The sequence below is a fragment of the Glycine max genome, chromosome 5, assembly GCF_000004515.6.
Source record: "Glycine max cultivar Williams 82 chromosome 5, Glycine_max_v4.0, whole genome shotgun sequence".
Lineage (NCBI taxonomy): Eukaryota > Viridiplantae > Streptophyta > Magnoliopsida > Fabales > Fabaceae > Glycine > Glycine max.
Window position 1 is genome coordinate 1321094 of NC_038241.2, and position 21429 is coordinate 1342522.

Consider the following 21429-nt stretch of genomic DNA (forward strand, 5'->3'; position numbering starts at 1 on the left):
TATTTGTGACAAATTAATTTAAAATTAATGATTCAAGCAAGACTTGAATATGTGACTTTTAAGTTATTAGTGTAACACTCTAATTAACTGAACTAATGAACAAATTATATTATAAAATAAATAATGTTGTTATACATAATATTAAAATTTCTAATGTATATTTAATGCGCATGTAAATTTAAATAATAAATTTTGTAACAATTAATTTTGATATAAATCATACAAATTATTTAATCTGTATATATTTTTAAAAATAAAAAATATTTACTATTATAAAATTTAATATATATTATTAATGTGTCATTATTTTAGTGTTATGTATAACAACATTATTCATTCTATAATATAATTGACTCATTATTTCAGTTGGTTAGAGCGTTGTGCTAATAACCTAAAAGTCACAATGGAAGAACTTCTTCCGTAAGAATTTACGAAAAAAGGTTTTTCTGTAAACTCTTATGGAAGAAGTAAGAGTTTACGAAAGAACTTTTTCCGTAAAATTCCTACGGAAGAGGTTCTTCCATAAAAAAAAAAACTCTTACAGAAGAACATCTTTCGTAAGATTCTTACGGGAGAAGTTCTTTTGTACGAAAGAAGTTTTTTCGTAAAAGTGAAGGGCAAAATTGAAAAAATGGAAAAATGCTAGATGCAACCAAGAGTAACACCCTTTCACTTTCGCACTCACTCACTCACATATTTCCCTCACTTCAACTCGCCTCTCTCATCTACAAAGAGGCACGGTAAAAGTTATTCTTACCTACACTATGCACATAAAGAAAGAAAGAAAAAATAATAGTTCCATATAGTTGAGAGAGAATTCTTTTAGAAACCAATAAGTTACAACACAGTTAATAGATGATTGAATTTTAAAACATGTTAATAAATATTATTATATATATAAAAAAGATTTCGTTGAAAAAAATAAAATTCACTTTGATGATCTATGTTTTTTAAAGGTTGGTCTCACGACTTTTTGATATGAAAATACCTTTCTTCTTACCAGAAAAAAAGTATATTTGAAAGATAGAAGAAAAAAATGTCTAAAAGTGGCCAAAATGAAAGGCTCACTTTACAAGTTGTGAATTCTAACCTAATAGATGTTTGAGCTGAGAAAAATTTGAATTTTTTTTTAAAACTGAACCGTTCTATTTTCGAACCTTAACCAAACAACTTTTATTAAGTGGATCATTTCGATTTTTTCATAATGCTTTAGCACAGATCAATTTGAGTATCCATTTTATACACATATATGGATCAAAATTTTTCGAGAATCCAATCAAATCAAACCAAACCCCATATAAAAACATAGTTAAACATAACCGTTTTTATAAAACAATTTGGTTCAATTTTTTCTCAAAAACGAGAGATTCATTTCGTTTTTTTTTAATCTAATGTTTCTCTCATTTTTATTGGTGGAGGTATCTTTGATCTGAGGCACTTTACACTTATTGGTGGCTTTAGTTTCTCTACGTGGTCCTCAATAGATTTTTAGTCGTGGCTTTATGGAGGTGGATATCTTTTGGTATACTGTTGAGGTTAATTTCATTGCCACAGCCTGGAATTTTGGTCATTTTATTGTTCGGTACACAGCAGAAAAATGACATCATTCTTCAAATATGCCTTGAGGTAATGTTACCACAAGATCCTTCATACAATAAAAAAAAATACAGATACAAATAACAAAACTATACCAATCTAATTGTACTCATCTTCTTTGTGTATCTATGGTTGGCGAATATAAATTATAAGAAATTGAAAAAAAAAATTAGATCATGGCTCGAATTTTTTAGGGACCATTTTTAATTAAAAGAAAATTTCCTGAATCAAATTTACTTGGTGTCTCAATCAGCTTCGAGAAATGCTTAAAGTATTGACCTTTCCATTCATCTTCTCCTTGACCGCCTTAATCTACAAATAATTGAAATCGTGTCAAGGCAAATCCGTTACTTTACCTTTGGTTGAGAGAGGTATCAGGAACTTTGCAATGCATCAACATTAGAAACTTTAATTGTGTAGTCATTGTGCGTTCTCAGTCCTCAATTACTTCGTTGTTTGTCACTCAATAAACTTCATAAAGAAAGCCATTCAGATGAAAAACAATCCAAAAAGCAATACTAAATGTATATGAGAAATTCTAATAGCACGCACATTTTCAAATACTCTCTTTCCAATAGAATTCTCCTATATTAGGTAAAATTCATGTGAATCCAACTGGGTCTCATTTCGTGTTTAGCGAGTCTCTTTCCCAAACTAATGGGATCCACATAAATTTCAATTAATAGAAAAGTGTTAAAAGTTATGTATATTTATACTTAAAACAGCACATGGAAAGGATAGTAAGCAGGTGAAATCTAAGTAAAATAAGTTCTTGGGTGGTGTACAGATAATTAATCTAACATGTTGACAAACAGTAATGGTGAGAAGATTTTCAGGAAACTTACTGTAATCTAGATATGTCAATCTGTGAAAAGTCCATGTTGGTTTAACTGTCTAAGACTCCCACCATTGGACTCAGTGGGGACGCAGGAGGCTACTTCAGCTTGATGGCAAGTACTCTACAGTTAAAGTAGTTAGCTTTACTGTTATGGATCATGGCCAAGCTGTGCAATATGAACAAAAACAGTGCTTAATTTGAGTTCTGAGATTTCGTAATGGACCATACAAAAATAGATAGGAAACAAAGTAGTAATATTCAAACCAGACTAAACTCAATGCATTAGGTATCTGATTATCACAAACTAGGGTTAATGAATATTTTCTGTAACTGTAGTTGGTGGAGGCAACGCTTCAGTTATCTTACACAAATGTATCTATCATTGGCAAGACAACTCATAATATGAAATTATGAGTACTTCTTTATCTTAATAATTAACTATAATATGTTTAATGTTTTAGGAGGATACAAGGGATCAATAAAATATTGCATGGGCAAGAATAATTTCCGAACGCAACTTCAATTTGGGTGCTGCTGTCATGGGGAAGGTCCACTTCAAAGTGGAGCGCAAAAGCTTTTGACATTTTCTGATCACCATTAAGAAAGCACGTGCAAGTGCCAAGGCTTTCAGTGACCAATTTCATAAGCTCATTGGCAACAGCACTCTCCTTTTGATACTGAGCAGAATCAAGATTATGTAAATCAACCCAGGTCCCACAAATCCCATGTTGTAGAGTGATTCCAGGAAGAATAAAAAACAATAGCAATTACAGAACCAGAATCCCTTTCCATGTGATAACTCAACTGAATAATTAAAGAGCGAAACCCCAATACATATATGTAGAAGATGACCTTTGATCACGACCTCGCTCTTTTCCCCGTACCAAATCCAGTGCACCTTGAATTTAATCAACATTCTAACACACTAAGCAGACTATAATGACAGATAAATCCAGCTTGAATGAGAAGTACCCACATATTTAGTGATGTTTTCTAGATTTCCAGTTTCATTTTTCTAAGCTCTTTTGTACCAAGTCATTCAGTATCAGTATCATACATGAATACATGATCATACTAGTTTAAATGATCTCATCCAACTTTAGATGGATAACAACGAAGTAAATATTTGCATTCTTAAATCATTCCTAGAGTGATCAAACTCTCACCTAAAGATTTTATATATTCATAACTCTATTGCATTAATTGAATATTTCTTTAAATCCAAAACTTTCTAGTCTACATTCATTGCCAAAAATAACAACCGAACACAAACATGCAAGCTCCCTTAAGTGTTGATCCAGCAAGATAGAAATAGGAAAATAAAATATATTGAAAAAACAAAAATATCTGATAATTAAGATATATATCCAAAATTTCAAAATCATTTTTGTTTTCATCTCAATTAAGCAGATGAAAATAACTTCAAGAAAACTAGTATGAACTTTTAGAAATAAAAAATTCATTTAAACCAACTAATAAAATAAGCAAGATCCACAATAATTGTCAATGAGAGGAAAATCTGCGAAATCAATTTCATTTAGTGTCCACAGACCACAGTATTAGAAAAAGATGACCCTACATTTATTTATCTTCAGATATCTTAGACAACATAGGCCTCTCTGGCAAATCATGGAGTTTTTCTTCATGTTTAAATACTTGCTGTCGGTAGAAGCCATGCAGACGATCAAAAAGCTCCTTCTTCACAGACTCAAAAGCCAGATCAAATCTTTCTAGTTGCTCCATGGCATTTATATTATACAAGAACAAACCATAGTATAGATCAAAACTATCTCCAGCAGTATTTTCCACCAAACTCAACAAAGTCTCATAGCCCTTTGTGTCAATTGGCGTTCCCTCCAACTCCAGTTTTTCTAAAAATCTTCCGGTAGTATGCGTGATAAATTGTGATCCAGCTGCATGCCAATCATGTTCAGCACATGACATTTCAACCATTCGGCACCCTTCACTAGCAAAAATGTCAAGAAACTGATCACACCGTGATGTTCTTGATTCATCTATTCCTATTCTAACTTTATCATAAACAAAAGCAAGACCATTCCACCCATTTTTTCCACTCTCTGGCCCAAACATAGGATGAGTGCAGAGAATATCAAAATTATGTGGCAAATGATGAAGAAACAAGTTTCTAGGAAATTCCTTGACAGAAAGTACATCCACAAACAAAGTACTTCTCTTCAATCTTTGCACGGGCAATGATTTAAGAACTTTTTCTGTGGAAAGGATTGAAGTGCAAAGTAAAATCACTTCTGGATGTTGTTCACAAAGATCGTCAATGTTATTGAAATATGAAACCCCCAATTCTTGAGCCACGTGAGAGTAATCTGATCTAGAGTATGCCAACACTTGATGACCATGACGCACAAAAGTTTTTGCAAGAAACTGTCCGAAGTTGCCAAAACCAACAATTGCAATCTTGAGCTTGGTTTTGTCATCAGACTGGTTTGCATCATTTGACTTGTAGTTGTAGAGTTTAACAACATCACTGGATCTGAAGATTAGCATAAAATGTAACTATAATTAGACTTGATCAGAAAGAACAACCGCAAATAAAACAAAACAGTAGCAGTTTTAATCCTCCCAGCAAATGGTCATTATTTATTAGCAACTGCATCGCTAAAACAGTCTTTAGCTCTGTTACATCACGTAAAGATTAAGACAATGCAAAACAAGAAACAGCATAAATCATAACAACAAAGCTAAGTTGCCCTGACATACCCCCAAAAAAGCAAATATTAAAAAAACCAAATTCATGTACCCATAATAAACTAAACAACATTATAAGATTAGAGCAAAATAGTCTATACATTGTCATTCAACCGCAGCGTCAAAGGTAGTTATACTATCGTCCAACCACAAATTATCATATAAGATAACTTTGTTGGCATTTACAATAACTACTTTCATTAGTAGACAGTAATGGCACACAGAGATTAAACTCATTAGATTATATAGTAAGCCTTTAAAAACAAACAAACACCTCAGATCATTGGAGGGCAGTGATAGCACAGGTGCAGCAGAACCATTTTGACCATTCTTGAGCAGCAGTTGATGGACATATTCATCAGGCAAACTCTGCACCTTTCCCATTCCAGCATTATCAAACAACTGCTCTCTAACAACATCATGCAAACGCCCCATGAGCTGTTTCCTCAAGTCCTCGAAGGCGAAATCCAACCTCTCCAGCATCTCCAGCGAGTTCTTATTATACATAAACAACCCATAGAAGAGATCAAAACTGTCCCCGGAAGTGTTCTCCACCAAATTCAACAACGACTCGTAACCTTTCGTGTTAATCGGAGTTGACTCCACCGTAAGCATCTCCAAAACCCTACCAACGGTGTGAGTTATGAACTGCGACCCGGCAGCGAACTTATCGTGGTCGGCGCAGCTCATCTCCACCATCCTGCACCCCTCCCTCGCGAAAATGCCGAGGAATTTCTCGCAGCGGGCGATTCGGTGCTCGTCGGAGCCGATTCGGACCTTCTCGTAGACGAAGGGGAGGCCGGTCCAAGCGCGGGGGGCGCTCTGTGGGCCGAACATGGGGTGGGTGCAGAGAACATCGAAATCGGAGGGGAGCGCGTGGAGAAGGAGGTTTTTGGGGAACTCTTTGACGGAAAGCACGTCGACGAAGAGTGTGCTGCGTTTTAAGCGCTGGAGGGGGAGAGTGAGGAGCACGCGCTGGGTGGAGATGATGGAGGAGCATAAGAGAATCACTTCGGGGTGTTCCTCGCAGAGATCGTGGGGGTTTGGGAAGAAGGTGACGCCGAGTTGTTGGGCCGCGAGGGAGTGGTCGGAGCGGGAGTGGGCCAGGACGGTGTGGCCCTGGCGGACGAGGGTTTGGGCCAGGAACTGCCCGAAGTTGCCGAAGCCCACGATGGCGATCTTCAGCTTCTGGGAGTCGTGGAACTGTTGGGCCATTCTGGACTCGTAGTCGAAGGGCTGGGCCGCGTCGATGGCGCGAATGCGTAGGATGGGTCTGTAAGAAGAGATGGTCTTAGGAGCGGAGAAAAATGACAAGGAGAAGGGAACGTGTTTCATACGACGGCTAAGAAGACTGGAACCCAATGTGGGTTTCGGTGGCGCCGCCTGAAAGGTGGAAACAGCCATCGCCGGAGATGTATTTGTATTACTAAACCTTTCTTCTAGCGCCCACACGGTAAAGTAAAATAAAAAGAAAATACAAGCACCAGCTAATGTAAGTAAGTGGGGCTCACGGCTACCTTCCTAATCCTACTTTTTTAAACTTATATGCACATGCATGCTACACCTTCTCAATCCAATTTTTTTTGTCTCGCTTAATTTGACAAACGTTTCTTTTTAATAAACTTTATTCTTCTGTTAATTTATGTTAAACGTTATTTTTGTCCATTATTTTTTATTTTATTACATTATTTTTTAAAAATATTTTAATTCTTCATATTTTTATAAATTCATTTTGACATATTAAGTTTCTAAAATTTCATTTTTTATTTTTTATATTTTTTAAAAATTTCATTTTCATCATTTATATTTTTAAAAGTTTTATTTTAATATTTTTTATTTCAGTTAGCAAACGTTAGTGTTTTCTTAATTTTAAATAATTAATTTAAAATCATCGACTAAAAATTAAAATAAGATTCAAAATCACCATCCTAACATCATATTTGAAATTTCTCATTACCGTCGAGATCCAACGTTTCTAATTTATGTTGGTGCTATGAGGTGAGATGATGATGTTGTTTGATGAATGAATGTTGTGGATCTAATTTGTTTGTTGATATTGCTGAGGAGGTTATAGATCTGAGTGAACGGTGGTTGCATTGTTTATGGTGTGATGATTATGAAGTTTGCAAAAAAAGATGATGAAGATTAGGGAAGTAGGTGATTGAATGTATTTTAAAAACAACTGTTTTTAACCACTACTATTTTAAATTAATTACGCGATGTGGCTATGAGGTGACATGATGATGTTGTTTGATGGATGGATGTTGCAGATCTAATTTGTTTGTTGATATTGCTGAGAAGGTTATAGATCTGAGTGAATAGTGGTTGCATTGTTTATGCTGTCATGGTTATGAAGTTTTAAAAATTTCATTTTGATTTTTTATATTTTTTAAATTTTCATTTTGATCATTTATATTTTTAAATTTTATATTTTAATATTTTTTATTTCAGTTAGCAAACGTTAGTGTTATCTTAATTTTAAATAATTAATTTAAAATAGTACTATTAAAAATCAAAATAAGACTTAAAATCACCACCCTCACATCATATTTGAAGCTTCTCATCATGCCCGGAACCTAAGATTTCTAATTTATATGTTGGTGCTGAGTCGCGGTGTGACTATGCAGTGACATGATGATGTTGTTTGATAGATAGATGTTGATTTGTATCACTTTTACGGAAGGACAAAATGGAAAAATCACAAAATTGTTGGGTGTACCAGTAATTTCGTTGGTGCACATAACAATGCCCTAATTATTTTGACCGGTCACTACAATTAATGTTGTTCCATTGCAGATTAGGTTGAATGTTGATTTTGTGTGCGTATGTCGATGTAATATCTTGGTTATGCTACTTGGTCTTTGAAATGTTTTCCATGCAGATGAGTCAACATATATGCATTCATACATTGCATTTGATTAAGTATTATCTGTAATATAATTTAATTTATTTACTTGTTATTTGTGATTATATGGTAGGCCAAACCCCTTGTTTGTTTATCACCATGCTGATTCTTTTATTTTAAGTTAGAACCTCATTTCCTTTTATGTTTTATTTCTTTTATTTTTCTTAGATGATAGGTTCTATGATCTTTACCAACATTTAGATCTTTTTGCTCATATCAGACCAACTAGTGTCTAATGGTGTTGATTCCCTTTGTTGTCTGTATTAAAAATGACTTTTGTTGATAATCTAAAGCTCTCAACATGGAGTGACTAATTAGTTGTATTGGTCATATACCTTAGGTATTGTATGTTTCATATAATATTGACAAACAAGTATGCAAATATGATGTATGGATATACATGACAAGCATATTATCCAGGTTTGTTTTTAATGGAGTGAATAGGCATTTTGGTCTATGTCTTTGTACCCATTTTGCAAATTAGTCTCTATCTTTTTGAAATGTAAAAAATAGTCTCTATCTTTGCATAAATATTGCAAAATACTCTTTGTCGTTAAATTTGAAGGTAACGTCGTTAGTGAGGTGTATTGTTGACAATTTTAGTGCCACATAGACTATCCAAATGCAGTTTTTACAGTGGGGGACCCAGCCAACCGTAGTAGAAATCACTGTCTCATTCTCCGACACCTGAAAGTTCCAAACGACGTCGTGTGTTATTGTTGCAGCATTCTTTCAGTCTCTTCTTCTTCTCATACATTCAAAGGTGGAGCAGTTGAAGACACTGGTGGGGAGGGAGCTAGCAATAGCAATGGGGCCCAATGATTATGGCAACTCGAAGGAGTTTCTAGAACTTATAAAGTCCATCGGCGAGTCCCGATCTAAGGTCGAGGAGGACCGCATCGTCCTCTTCGAGATCAAAACCCTAAAATGCCGCATCAACGACACCGACACTCCGAAATGCAAGATCGAAACCCATTCCCGTGTTTATTCACAATGAGAAGCCCATAACAGAGTCTCTTGTGGTTGTTGAATACATTGATGAGACATGGAAGAACAACCCCATCCTGTCTGATAAGGTAATTCAACTTTTCTTCTTTCCTTGTTTTGTTCTTATTTGTCCCCAAAACAGCACCTTACATGACATCTATATGTATGTTGGAATAAGTTAGAGAAACATTAAAAATATACTAATTGCATATAATAATATACTAATTAGGGGTGGGTAAACGGGTCCAGGTCCATGGACTGGCCCGCGGGGCTCGTGGTCCGTGCGGGTTATGGACCAAATTTTTTAAACGGTCTATGGTTATGTCATATTTTTGGGCTCGCCCGGCTTAACCCGCGGACTATGTGGGTTTGGCCCGCGGGATCCGTGGGTTGCCCGCAACCCTCATCAGGTTTAATTTGTGTAACCCTGACCCAATTATATTAGGTTTGATTTTTTATTTTTCACTTTAAACTTTCTTTTAAAATAACAGATAAAGAAATATATTAGATAAGATAAAGATTTAAAGATAAAAAATAAAAGATTTAAATTAAAAGATGATAAAGATAAAAAAGGATAAGATAAGAAAAATAAAAGATTAAGATAAAAAAGATAAGTAATAACATGCTAAAAATCTTCCTTTTTGATATTTTCTCGATCGTTTTTCTTTTAATCTATCATTTTCATATCTGCAAGCCATATATAATAAAAATATCAATTCTTATCATTTAAGCTAAAAATAATTGTTAAATAAATATTTTTAAAGATATTTCAATATATTTTTATTATAAAAAATGGGTCACATCATATTTAGCAGTTATCATTGGAGCAGGCTAAGAACACTTTTTCTCTTCACGATTTTTCTACACCATGCAGTCATGCACGCACGCAAGTCATGCGAGTCTTTCCCTTACAAGGAAAATAAAACGTGACTCACATTCACGCAGTCACGCGACACACCACAGCGGCACAGCCTCAGCCCGCCACCACGCAAAGTACATCTCTTTTCTCTCTTGAATTTGTTTTTATCCCATTTTTGTTGGGGCTGATTCATTGTTGTTATAGTCTTAGATGTGGAGATGGAGAAGACTCAAGTTACTTCAAATATGGAATCATTTGTTGTTGGAGATGTTTAAATTTCATATTTTAGATTTATTGCTTGGATTTTCTTTTGTTAAGACATTATTTATTTTATTAATGTAATTGACTAATTATTGAGATTTTATTTATATCTGTATTGAACTTAATTTGATTGTATTATATTTTTATTAAAATTGAAATTCTTCTAAAACTAGGCCTGTGGACCGGCCCGTTTGACCCGCAAGGTCTGCGGGGCGAGGACGGACCAATTTATTTGGTCCGTGTAAGAAGCGGAGCGGACTGATCCGGTCCGCTGCCAATGTGGACTTGTGCGGGCGAGCCTTACGCGGGACGGGCCGGCCCGCTTACCCACCCCTTACTAATTGCAGTGGTAAACTATTGGCATGGAAAGAATAATTATTCATACTAGAATCCAAAAGTTCTAAAGATTAAACGAATCAATTATAATTAAAAATAATCAATTAAATATGTTTGAAATTGTTGCAACTGGTTTTCAAACTTGACTTTTCCTTTCCTTTTTCAGTAGCCTATAAAAGCTTAACTTTCATGAGATAGTGAGAGAGAGTAATTTCAAATTTTACAAAAGAAAAACTTCAAAAAAAATATAAAAAAAATAATATTTTATCAAAATACAAAAAATAAAAGAGAGAAAATTAAATTTTACAAATGAGAGAAAAGAATGAAAATTTGTATTTTATAAAATTTTACAAAAGAAACACCTTCAAAAAGAATATATAAAAATAAAAGAGACTAAAAAAAACACAATTTATTTACATATAATTTTATCAAAACGAGAGACTGCAGTTTTCTAATTACACAAAAAGAAAAGTCCACCACTGCCTTCAACATTTCAATAATTAATTATTCAAAACCATTGTATAGTAATACAGATAATTATACGTTTAATATTTTTAGTTACTTAAGAATCTTAGATGACATTATAAAGTTTAAAATGATTATTATAATTTAATTTGGTAATTATAATTAAATTCTTTTTTCATAGGTAGAATAATTTATCACAATTCTGCAGACAAGTGAAAACGATAGAACTGTACCACATAAGATAACGTTCCCACGCATATAATGTGAACCAGTGTTACTGTGTACAATTTCCATTTTGTACGGCCCGATTATTGTATTACGATGTTGCTGATGTGATCCTTTTGTAGATTAAGTTGCTGAAAATACTTGCGTTACTGGGAAGTGGCGACAAGCAAGCTAGGGGACACATGTGCACTGTGCTTGGTTATATAATTAGGATGGCAGAGTGGAAGTAGCAAATCTAAGGGGAGGGACAAGCTTAAGAGGTAGAGGATGACAGAGTGGGAAGCCATGGAAAAGGAAAACGAAGAGATGGAAAGGAAAAGGAGAGAGGAAGAGTTTATTCATGAGAGGGAATGGGAGGAGAGAATGAATTGCAAGAGGCTGTAATGGAAGTAGAGGATTCAATTTGTATATACATATAAGAGCTAGCTTATACATATAAGAGCGAGTTAAATACTAGTAAATCATGCAGTAAAAAAAATACTAGTAAATCATATGAGAAGCTATAAATTAAAGTAACTCAATTTGTATTTAGTCGAGTCATGATTCATATTATGAGATAATCATCATTCTTAGAGGATAAGTGATCGACTTAATTGTATGCTTATTATATCTTGTTTTTGTTTTATCATTGTATTAGTTTAAATCTGAGCATAAAAGAATCATACATGAAAAAGTAAATCAAAAGTTTATTCCACTCATTTTCTAGTTCCAATTTATTTGTTTGGAGACAAACGAAACTTTAAATTTAGAATGCTAATATGTTCTTAAATTATCTAATTTTCTATTATTTTTAGAATTTTTTTAATAACTTTAAATTTTTAACTATTTTGTATGTGATCAAGATCATTGTCACACAGCAAACTACTAAATACCTCACTGATGTAAAGCATTTTCTTAATATTATGTTAATTAGTAAATCTCTTAACTATCATATTAAAATAACCATTAATAAATTTCTTAATTACGTATACATAATACAAAATATAAAACATGTTGTGTCCAAGGAATTTCAGAACCAAAAGAAGCAGAAACTTGGGTCCTTTTGCAAGCTTTAAACTGGGCATAGAGTTTATATGTAGACAGGGTCGTCTTCGAGTTAGACTGCAAAGTGGTAGTGGAGGCTATATTTGCAAATTCTAAAGAAAACTCAGAGTTTAGTTCTCTTTTATTTAAATGTAAAATTGTCATCAATTTTTTTTTAATTCTATGGTGAGTTTTGTAAAGAAGTAAACCAACCGAATTGCATATTCCTTAGTTAGGACATCAAGGTTTGATACTAACCGTCAATTGTTTGAGTGAATATCATTTTTTATCTATGCAGTTAAAATGAAATGAAATTAGTATTTTTATCTATAAAAAATACAAATATAAAAGGAGGAAGAGCAGTACCATTATATGAGCAATATAAGGAAAGCAGCCGCTGGTTAAAGATGGCAGAAAAATGTCACCAATCTTCAAATGTGTACCGAAGTAATGTTACCACAAGATACTCTATACAATCAAAATAAATGTATACAAAGCTAATTGCACTTTTTTATGTATTTATGGCAGGCGAATATATAAGAAATTTAAAAGTTAAATAAAAAAGATCATGATCCCAAATTTTCAGGGACCATTTTAATTAAAATAAATTTTTCTTAATCAAAATTAACTCAGTCAGCTTCGAGAGATGTTTGAGGTGTTGATCTTTCCTTTCATCTTCTTCTCCTTGACCTCCTTAATCTGTAGATAATTGCAGTCGGATCAGGACAAATCCGATATTTTACCTTTGGTGGAGGGCGTTCAGGAACTCTGCAATGCAAGGTTAAACACTTTTAATTGGGTCATTGTGCTTCTCAGTCCAATTCTCAATTGCTCCATTTTTTAAAACCCAATAAAATTTATAAAGAAAGTCCATTAGATAAAAAAACAAAAAAAAAACTAATTTTTTTTATATAACCAAAGCAAAAAACACTAAATGTACATTGATCAATTCAAAACACATTATCTCATACTCCATTTTCAACATACTTTTTCATATTAGGTAAAATTAATATGAATTTCACTAAATATGTAAGTCTCATTCACAAACTAATGGGAGCTGCATAAATTTCAATAAAAAAAAAGTGTATTAGAAAAGAGAAAAATAGGTGTTAGTTTGCATTAATTAAAAAACTATACAGATTGTCAAAATAAAATTTAAATTCTGATTGGAGAACAGCAAACACAACATCTAAGTTTTGTCAAAAGAATTAGAAAACTTATTGCTAACTATTTCAGTTAATATCAAGCTCAGGACTATAGGTCGATTTTAAAACTCGATACTGATTAGTTCATAATTGCGTTTTCACTTTTCTCATGATAAATGCATATCTATTTAAGAAGACATCATTAATTCGGTAAAATTTATTGATGGTTAATTGACAATATCATTTATTCAAATGTGACATTTGGACACTAGCCACTAGGCCAGTCTCAAATCTCAATACTGTCTAAAACCCTAACATTCCTCAAATGTATATTTATACTTAAATAGCATAAAGAAGGGATAGTGAGCAGGTAAATTCTAAGTAAAATATACCCCCTGTTTTTGGGTGGTGGACACAGAATTTATCTAACATGTTGACAAATAGTAATGGTCAGTAAGATAGATTTTGAAGAAACTTACTGTAATCTAGATATGTCGATCTGTGAAAAGTCCATGTTGGCTGAACTTCCTTGGACTCCTACCATTGGACTCAGTGGGGACGCAGGAGGCTGATTGATGGCAAGGACTCTACAGTTAAAGTAGTTAGCTATGTTGCTATGGACCATAGCCAAGCTGTGAAATATGAGCAAAAACAGTGCTTAATTTGAGTAGTGAGATTTAGCAATCAATGTACTGTACAAAGTTAGACAGGAAACAAGTAAAATTCAAAGCACAAAAAATTGAATGCATTAGTTTGATTATGACACAAACTAGTACGAATGAATGGATGCTTCAAATGTCGTTGAATGGTTAATTATCTTACCCCAAATGTATCTATCTTTGCCCTATTCGGATAGCATTATTCCTGTTTCAGTGGTACTTACTACTTACTGAAAAATAGTAATTTTGTGTTTTCAAAATATTAAATTAACTAATAATATGTTTTAGGAGGATGCTAACTACTATAGGGGATAAATAAATATTGCATGGTTAGACAAAAATAATTTGTGAACACTAGTTCAACTTGGGTGCTGCTAATATGGGCAAGGCCAATTCAAAAGTGGAGCCCAAAAGCCTTTGGCATTTTTTTATCACCATTAAGAAGGCACGTGCAAGTGCCAAGGTTTTCAGTGACCAATTTCTGAAGCTCACTGGCAACAGCACTCTCATTTTCATGTTGAGCAGAATCCAGATTAGATAAATCAACCCAGGTCCTATAAATCCCATGTCGTAGAGTGATTCTAGGAAGAACTAAAAATGAATAGTAATAGTAATTTTCAGAACCAGTATCCTTTTCCGTGTGTGATAGAGTGAAATCCCCAATACCTTTGATCACAACCTTTGTCTTTGCCCCAAACAAAACCAAGTGGACCTTGAATTTAATCAACATCCAAACACTAAACTGGCTATGATGACAGATAAGTCCAACTTGAATGAGAAGTACTACCCATTTTTATTTAGATAGGGTCACCAGATATCATCAATATCATTGATTGCTTTATACTAATAACAATTCCTTCCAATTAATATACCTGATGAAATTGTGTTGAAAACTGAAAAAACTTGGCAAAGGACTTACCTGTAAAGAAAACTCTGATCATGAAGCCCAACCACTAGCATTGAAGCTCCAATCTGCCGCACCATAGCCACAATTTTCATTCCTTCTTTGTTCTCTTCCGTGACAACAATCTCAACCTTTGTCTGTAACACTAACACAATCCTAAGATTATAACACATAGTACCCATTAATTCGAACAAGCAAAAATATGTGAAAATAAATGAAAGACAAATGGTAGTAGTAATAATGAGAAATAAGAAATCAACCGAGAGAAAAAAAAACAAAGAGGGTTAGTTACATTGGAGAAGTTGTTGCAAATGTCTTGGAAGGAAAGTGCTAACTGGAAGCCCCTGAGGCGAAGAACACGAGCTTTGTTTTTGCTTTTGGATCTTGTTAAAGGGTAGACATGGAGCAGTGTGATTATGTCACCATAGCGAATGATGTTGTGAAGTGCCCATTGCAGTGCAGTTCTCGCAGCATCCACGTCTTCCACCACCACAGCAATGTTTCTCACATCCATTCTCTCTTTTCTCTCTCTCTTCTCTGCCCTTTATTTATATCATCATCAACTCTGAGATAAGAGATGGTTTCTGTTCTGAGTACAGTTGTAGCCTTCAAATTTATTAGCCCACAACTCCACAAGGCAAAAGCACGCGTTGGTTTGTCTGTGCTACCTTAAGCTTCTACCATATTAAATGGGAAAAAGAAAAAAAAAGAAAGAAAAAAAGTAGTTGCCGTATTAATTAATGTACTGTCCATTTCACAAGTTGAAGATTTATGTCCATAGAGACAGACAGACACCCAGACGGAAAGAACTTGCTTGATGTTTCTCTGTGTTTTGGTTTTTGGTTTGCTTTGTTTTACCTCTCTAAATTATGGTTTTGACAAGAACTATAATAAGACCAATACTTGTCAATACACTGACTTTGTTGAGGAGAATCTGGGTTTCGATTCCCAAATAATTTCGAGGATTAGTCAGTTTTATAAATGACCTAAAGGATTGAAGTCTGTGAAATGCCTAAGGAACTTAAAAGAGAAATCAAAAGTCCTAATATGGTGATTGAAAAAACTGAGAGTAAGAGATACTAGATTTTTACACAAATTATGATTATGATTTGAAGCAATACAGGCTCAAAACTAACACATGAAAATATGGACCACGTTCACCCACTCCAATTAAAGGCCACGTTCATCTCAATCGAAAGAATTTTTCGACGTACCAAAATAATAACTTTTCTATTTTCAGCTTCAGCATAGAAAAATATTCCATTGTGATATAATAATATATGGTTGGAAGTGGTATTAGGTAGATTTGAATGGTGAATAAATGAATAGTGCTCTTAATTAGTATGTCATATCAAGTATGTGCTCATCACGAAAATATAATAGAAAGGATGATGTATGCGAAATATATAGTTGCTTGGCATATGGCATTGAAAATGCTTTTGTCGTAGTTTGTCGTGTTCGTATAAGTATTCAGCTTCCATGAAGTCACGATTATTAACAATTAATATAGGTGATGCAACGAGAATGTTAATTTATGTGAACATAAATTGCATGCGGATGAAATTAAATCACTTATCCTTTATCTACCAAAACATCACTCACTTTTATGATAATGATATTTTTGCAATAATTAAAAAAGAAAGAATTAGAAAAAGATTAAATTATATTTAAGATAAATAATTATTTTTCATCCCTAAATGTATAGAATACTGATAAATTTATCCTTAAATATGTAAGTAGGTTCTTTCATTAAAGGACAAAAGATATCAGATAAATAGATTTATCCTATTTTTTTTAATTTCTAAGGCTAAAATTTGAACGTTTATTTCTTTGAGAATGAATTTAACCGCACCCTACACGGACAAAAAGAATTACTTATTCTCATGAGAATTACTTATTCTCATGTTTTCCCAACCCTTTCCTCCCCCAACACCGCAACCCCTTGTCCCCCTTCCTAAACCAGATCATCATCCCAAACCCCTAAAAAAAACCTGCAACAAAATGCAAAAATGGTGGGGTAGGGGAGTTGCGCCCACAGTGGTGGGGTGCGCGAATGACATGGCGGTGTGGAGCCTTGAAGGGGAAGGGTGGCACAGCGCAATCTGACCAGATCTCCACTGGGAAGGGTGGCACTATGCAGTGCGATCCTTGATTAGGGGCGACGCGATGCGACAGTGCTTGGAGGAGGATGACAGTGGAACGGTGCTTGGTTCATGGTGTCAGGGGTGTGAGAAGTCGTAGGAAAGGAGAGGGGTCAGCAGATGTAGGGATTTAGATTGGTGGACAAAAGAGACATTTCATCCCATTTAATAGTGCCACTGACACTTCTGACAGTGGGAATAGTAGTTCCCATCCAGAACACCTACTGTATAAAAATAAAGAAAAAAAATCCAAAATTTATATATTTTTCTGGTGTGGGTAGAAAAACAAAGAAACAACAAAAACTATGCCTGTTGGAAGCTCACACCTTAGCATCCGAATCCAACAACAAAGAAAGCACTGTCCAAAATCTGAGCATAAAGCAATCATTCCTCCAATTTAAAACCAAAGAGAAAATTGAAATACTTGCCCTACCACAAGTTTACCAACATACAAAATCAGGAAGGTTGAGCTCTATATTCCCTGATTATGAATTACACGTAGAAACTACAAGATCGCTCAAACCTAGAGTTTCCCTCATGACAAATGTCTGCGAAATAATTCCAAATTTGCGGTAAAAAATCAGAGTATAATTACAAAATAGAAAAATCTCCATTATGAACTAAATGCAATGTTCCCATTTCAAGCATCTAACGTTAGTAATAGCCAACAGCTCTCAGGTCTTTTGGCAGTGTCTGCAGCTCAGCATCACCGCCTTCACCTAAAAATACAATGCGACCTGTGAAGCACAAGAAGTGTGGTATGCATCAAGTCCATCGGTAAAGAATTAAAGATTCTCAAGTAATCTTCTGTCACATGCCGAACATTATTTTAATCATAAGCTACCTTAAATCTTTAGCCTCTGATAATCCATAGAGAAAGTGAGATATATATCATGCCAATCTATGTTAGAAGAGGAAACTGAAGAACTTATAGATATGGAGTGCAGATCAATCATCGCTAAAAAACAATGTTAAAATTACAGGGTGTTTGTACGGAGTAGGGAGCGAGAGAAGGAAGAATAAAGACTTTGAATCATAAGATCTTAGATTTATATAGCGAGTAATGATATTATGTTACAAAATTCTAACCCAATTGTACAAGTACAAGTATACGCCAAAGCCCACTAACACAATAACATTATTAGCCTAATTAATTAAATAAGAAAACAAATCTGAAATTATAATGAAGATGGGAAACAACTCCCATAATTGCTTCCCCAATCAGATGACCGAATGATTTCAAGATGTTATTAGATATATTATGTAGATATGCTAATATATTCCAAATAACTCGCAAGATATTATGAGATTCTAACAACTAATTCTTCTTTTTTATTTTTTTTTTAAAAAGTGCAAGATTAATGAGGGCAAAAAAGCATATCATAGTATATTCACTGTATTGAATTATGAATTTGGGCATAACTTATTGAATATAAAAAGTTCAATTAATATGTTAAGGTAAGACAAGATTGAGTCAAATACAGGGCTTGATTTCTTTGTGAGCTGAGTCAGAGACACATTGCTAACCCTACTTTCCAGCCAAGTGGCAATATCTAAACAATTCCATCTTCCAAGAATAGGTAATAATGACTGGTTATTAGATGAATTTTTGGGCCTCTAGAACATTAAGGATTGCTCCATAAGACATTTAGACAGAACTCACAGAAGGACACTGTACTTTATTTCCAATTCCTTTTCAACTTTTGAGCAAAACTTACGGTATTCTCTTCTCAATATTATGTCTCCAGTACCTAATTGCAGAAATCTCACCTAGTGGGATAAGGCTTTTGATGTTGTTATTATCTAGTAGCAGAACATTGTGAGAGTTGGGGGGAGAGGGAGAGACTGCTGTAACAGGAAAAAAGGAAAAAAATTTGCAAAGCAAGAGGGTGAGAGGATTATGATTTATAAAAGAAGGCACAGGAGGCACTAGTGTTTTAGATGTTATAAAGCCACAACTAACTTAGTAACATGACACTATAGAATAAAATGCTGCTGAGCCTACTGGTGGTAAGAGTCGTGAAGGATAAAAGGCAGAAGAACACATTTGCTTCATGTAAACAAATAATCATAAGAGTAGGCTTCTTGACCTCACCTATCTTCCCACACATTAATTCTTACTAGCAAACTGAATAAAGCTACAAAACCATACTCAAGAACAAATCCATTGTCACAAAGAACAAAAGCAAAGTCATTTAAAACAACAAAGATTGATTGAAGAGTTACCATTTCGTCGAACAGCAATTTCTCGAATTCGGCGGGCAATGCCGGTTATCGGATCGGTGAAGCATTTGGTCTCGAGGTTCCCCTCCACGTACAGCATTGAACTGCAAAAGGCCAGCAGCATCAGTAAGGTGCAATACGACAATTGGTTAATTGAAAAAGCGGCGAGTGAATGAGAGAGTGGGCTGACCCGGGAACAACGTGTTTGGTGACAAGGTCTCCCAATTTCTGAGGATAAACGGAGACACGATGCCACTGAATGGCAGAGCGATTGGCATAGTCCTTAGGGTTCTCGTCGACGCGAGGCCTGCGGTTGTTGTGAATCCCTCCGGTGCCGACGGAGAGAAGAGTGACGGAGGTGCCACTCTTAAGCTTCTTCTGCAAAGGAGCCTGCCCCGCCTTCCCTACCAGAATAGCCTAACACAACACAGCACAATTGAATGGGAAAATGAATCGCTAATTGTGAAATTGAATTTCGAATAGGAATACGATACCCTGTAGATGCCAACGTCGAGGCCATTCTCGAGGGGGCGATCGATGACGAACTTTTCTTCTTCTTGAACGGCGTCGGGTGCGGGTGGGTCGGGTGCTGAGTCGGCCTCGTCCGAGTCGAAAAGGTGATCGGTGGAGAAGTGGCGATATGCATTGGGGGTTCGAAGCAGAGAGCAATAGAGCCTCCTTGAGAGCGTCATCATGGAACTCGACATTTTTGCCTACTGCTGCTGGCTTCTAAAACCCTAGTAACTTACTTGGGGACCAAATCATGTGTATGTGTAGTGTCTACCGGTCAAATAATGGGAAAAGGTTTAAAAATATTTTTGTGTACCTAGAGATATGCATATGCAATGAGTTGATCCACATAATGATCCATAAGCTTCTTACAGGATTAACTTGATCTGTAAGTCTTAAAAATCAACTTGATCCGTAAAAAAAGAAAGAAAACAGGAATAATTTGACCATTTTTAAAAAATGATGGGTGCACCAGCAATGATACTAGGTGTACCTAACAACACTCTCAACTAATTCAACTAATTCATACTTTATGCTTTATTGGACTCTCATTACAATTTTCTAATTCATTGATAATGTCCAAAACTAAATTAAATTAATAAAATAATACTGAATGAACGATGAAACTAAAAGTGTTTGATAAATTATTTTATATGAATCTTGTATAAATCATTTTCAATAAAAAAAATTATTGAATTTTTATCTATTTCTAATTAAGTATTGTTTATTTTAGATGGTGAACCTAACACTCTTTTTAAGTAAATAATACTATCCCTCTATTTTGTTAACGTTATACAGTTAAGGGGTGACAGTGTAAAGTGTAGGGATAAAAAAGAGAGGAAAGTTTGTATAAATCTTACGAAATTTCAAAAGTATCAATATAATTTACTTACTTTTTTAATTAAGTCAGCATTTGCAGTAAAGAAAAATTAACTCAACATTTTATATTATCTTCTCGTCACATTGTAAGTTTCACACGAGCAGAATTAGTTTTTCGAGATTTATATTTTCTAAAATTATTTTTTTATTATGAACATATTATTTTTATATTTGAATTAAATTATTCATAACAATAAATAGAACTCATAACCTGATTTGATCTCCATATTTGCTTACACGTTTTTTTTTTCCTCAACTAATTCTATAAGCAATCTTCCTACATTAACATTATGTTTAGTTGTGAGGAGAGAAATAAAATGGATGAAAATAGAAAATAAATAATTAAATAAAAGAGAAATAGCATAAAAATAAAGTGAGATTTTCAATTTGTTAAGTTTAAAAGAAATAGGTGAAAATAAAATGATAAATTTATTGCAAAATACTAATATACTCTTATCAATATACAAGTATTTTTATCCAATACGAATAAGTTTTATTAGTAAAAAAAGAAGGGTAAAAACATAAATATACACTACATACCTTTACCAATGACAAATTTCAAATGTGGAATCCACCTCTACCCCAATTAAATCCCTCACAAATCAGCTCTACCAAGCCACTGAACAAACTTCCATTGTCGTCCATCGCCTCATAGTCACCATTGACAAATACAACGTTAGTTTCAACTAGTTAATTTCAATATGATGTTGCGCTTGCTTTTATTTCATTAGATTTGTTAGCTGATGTTT

The 21429-nt window shown here is 34.2% G+C and overlaps 3 protein-coding genes across 5 annotated transcripts; all 3 read right to left on the minus strand.

Moving 5' to 3' along the window:
- Nucleotides 1-1559: 1559 nt before the first annotated feature.
- ADH1 (arogenate dehydrogenase 1, chloroplastic-like) lies at nucleotides 1560-6683 on the minus strand. 3 transcript variants are annotated; one of them, XR_001388212.3, is made up of 4 exons: nucleotides 5433-6683; nucleotides 4014-4943; nucleotides 2442-2600; nucleotides 1560-2067 (listed from the first exon to the last, which is right to left on the minus strand). XR_001388212.3 is itself a non-coding variant. In NM_001303009.1 (2 exons), the coding sequence occupies exons 1-2, from the start codon at nucleotides 6560-6562 to the stop codon at nucleotides 4016-4018; spliced, it is 2058 nt and encodes a 685-aa protein (NP_001289938.1). The 3 variants fall into 3 exon arrangements, 1 of the variants encoding a protein (NP_001289938.1); XR_001388213.3 differs by having other exon boundaries at nucleotides 1562-1908; NM_001303009.1 differs by lacking the exons at nucleotides 1560-2067; nucleotides 2442-2600 and having other exon boundaries at nucleotides 4016-4943; nucleotides 5433-6562.
- Nucleotides 6684-12585: 5902 nt separating this feature from the next.
- On the minus strand, nucleotides 12586-16457 carry LOC100801011 (uncharacterized). Its single transcript, XM_003525596.4, has 4 exons — nucleotides 15220-16457; nucleotides 14943-15064; nucleotides 13844-13996; nucleotides 12586-12987 (listed from the first exon to the last, which is right to left on the minus strand). The coding sequence occupies exons 1-4, from the start codon at nucleotides 15439-15441 to the stop codon at nucleotides 12891-12893; spliced, it is 594 nt and encodes a 197-aa protein (XP_003525644.1). The 5' UTR covers nucleotides 15442-16457; the 3' UTR covers nucleotides 12586-12890.
- Nucleotides 16458-17438: 981 nt separating this feature from the next.
- On the minus strand, nucleotides 17439-20094 carry LOC100809336 (single-stranded DNA-binding protein, mitochondrial). Its single transcript, XM_003524461.5, has 4 exons — nucleotides 19786-20094; nucleotides 19482-19708; nucleotides 19295-19395; nucleotides 17439-17805 (listed from the first exon to the last, which is right to left on the minus strand). The coding sequence occupies exons 1-4, from the start codon at nucleotides 19996-19998 to the stop codon at nucleotides 17723-17725; spliced, it is 624 nt and encodes a 207-aa protein (XP_003524509.1). The 5' UTR covers nucleotides 19999-20094; the 3' UTR covers nucleotides 17439-17722.
- Nucleotides 20095-21429: the final 1335 nt, after the last annotated feature.

Excerpts from the sequence above, each read along its gene's own strand:
- ADH1 (NM_001303009.1), bottom strand. The coding sequence starts at position 6,562 with ATGGCTGTTTCCACCTTTCAGGCGGCGCCACCGAAACCCACATTGGGT. Across the intron at positions 4,944-5,432 it reads CTGCCCTCCAATGATCTGAG|ATCCAGTGATGTTGTTAAAC; the intron begins GTGTTTGTTTGT and ends GCTAATCTTCAG.
- LOC100801011 (XM_003525596.4), bottom strand. The coding sequence starts at position 15,441 with ATGGATGTGAGAAACATTGCTGTGGTGGTGGAAGACGTGGATGCTGCG. Across the intron at positions 15,065-15,219 it reads TTTGCAACAACTTCTCCAAT|ACAAAGGTTGAGATTGTTGT; the intron begins GTAACTAACCCT and ends TTAGTGTTACAG. Across the intron at positions 13,997-14,942 it reads GATCAGAGTTTTCTTTACAG|CTTGGCTATGGTCCATAGCA; the intron begins GTAAGTCCTTTG and ends CATATTTCACAG.
- LOC100809336 (XM_003524461.5), bottom strand. The coding sequence starts at position 19,998 with ATGTCGAGTTCCATGATGACGCTCTCAAGGAGGCTCTATTGCTCTCTG. Across the intron at positions 19,709-19,785 it reads TCGACGTTGGCATCTACAGG|GCTATTCTGGTAGGGAAGGC; the intron begins GTATCGTATTCC and ends GTGTTGTGTTAG. Across the intron at positions 17,806-19,294 it reads AATTGCTGTTCGACGAAATG|GTCGCATTGTATTTTTAGGT; the intron begins GTAACTCTTCAA and ends TGTGCTTCACAG.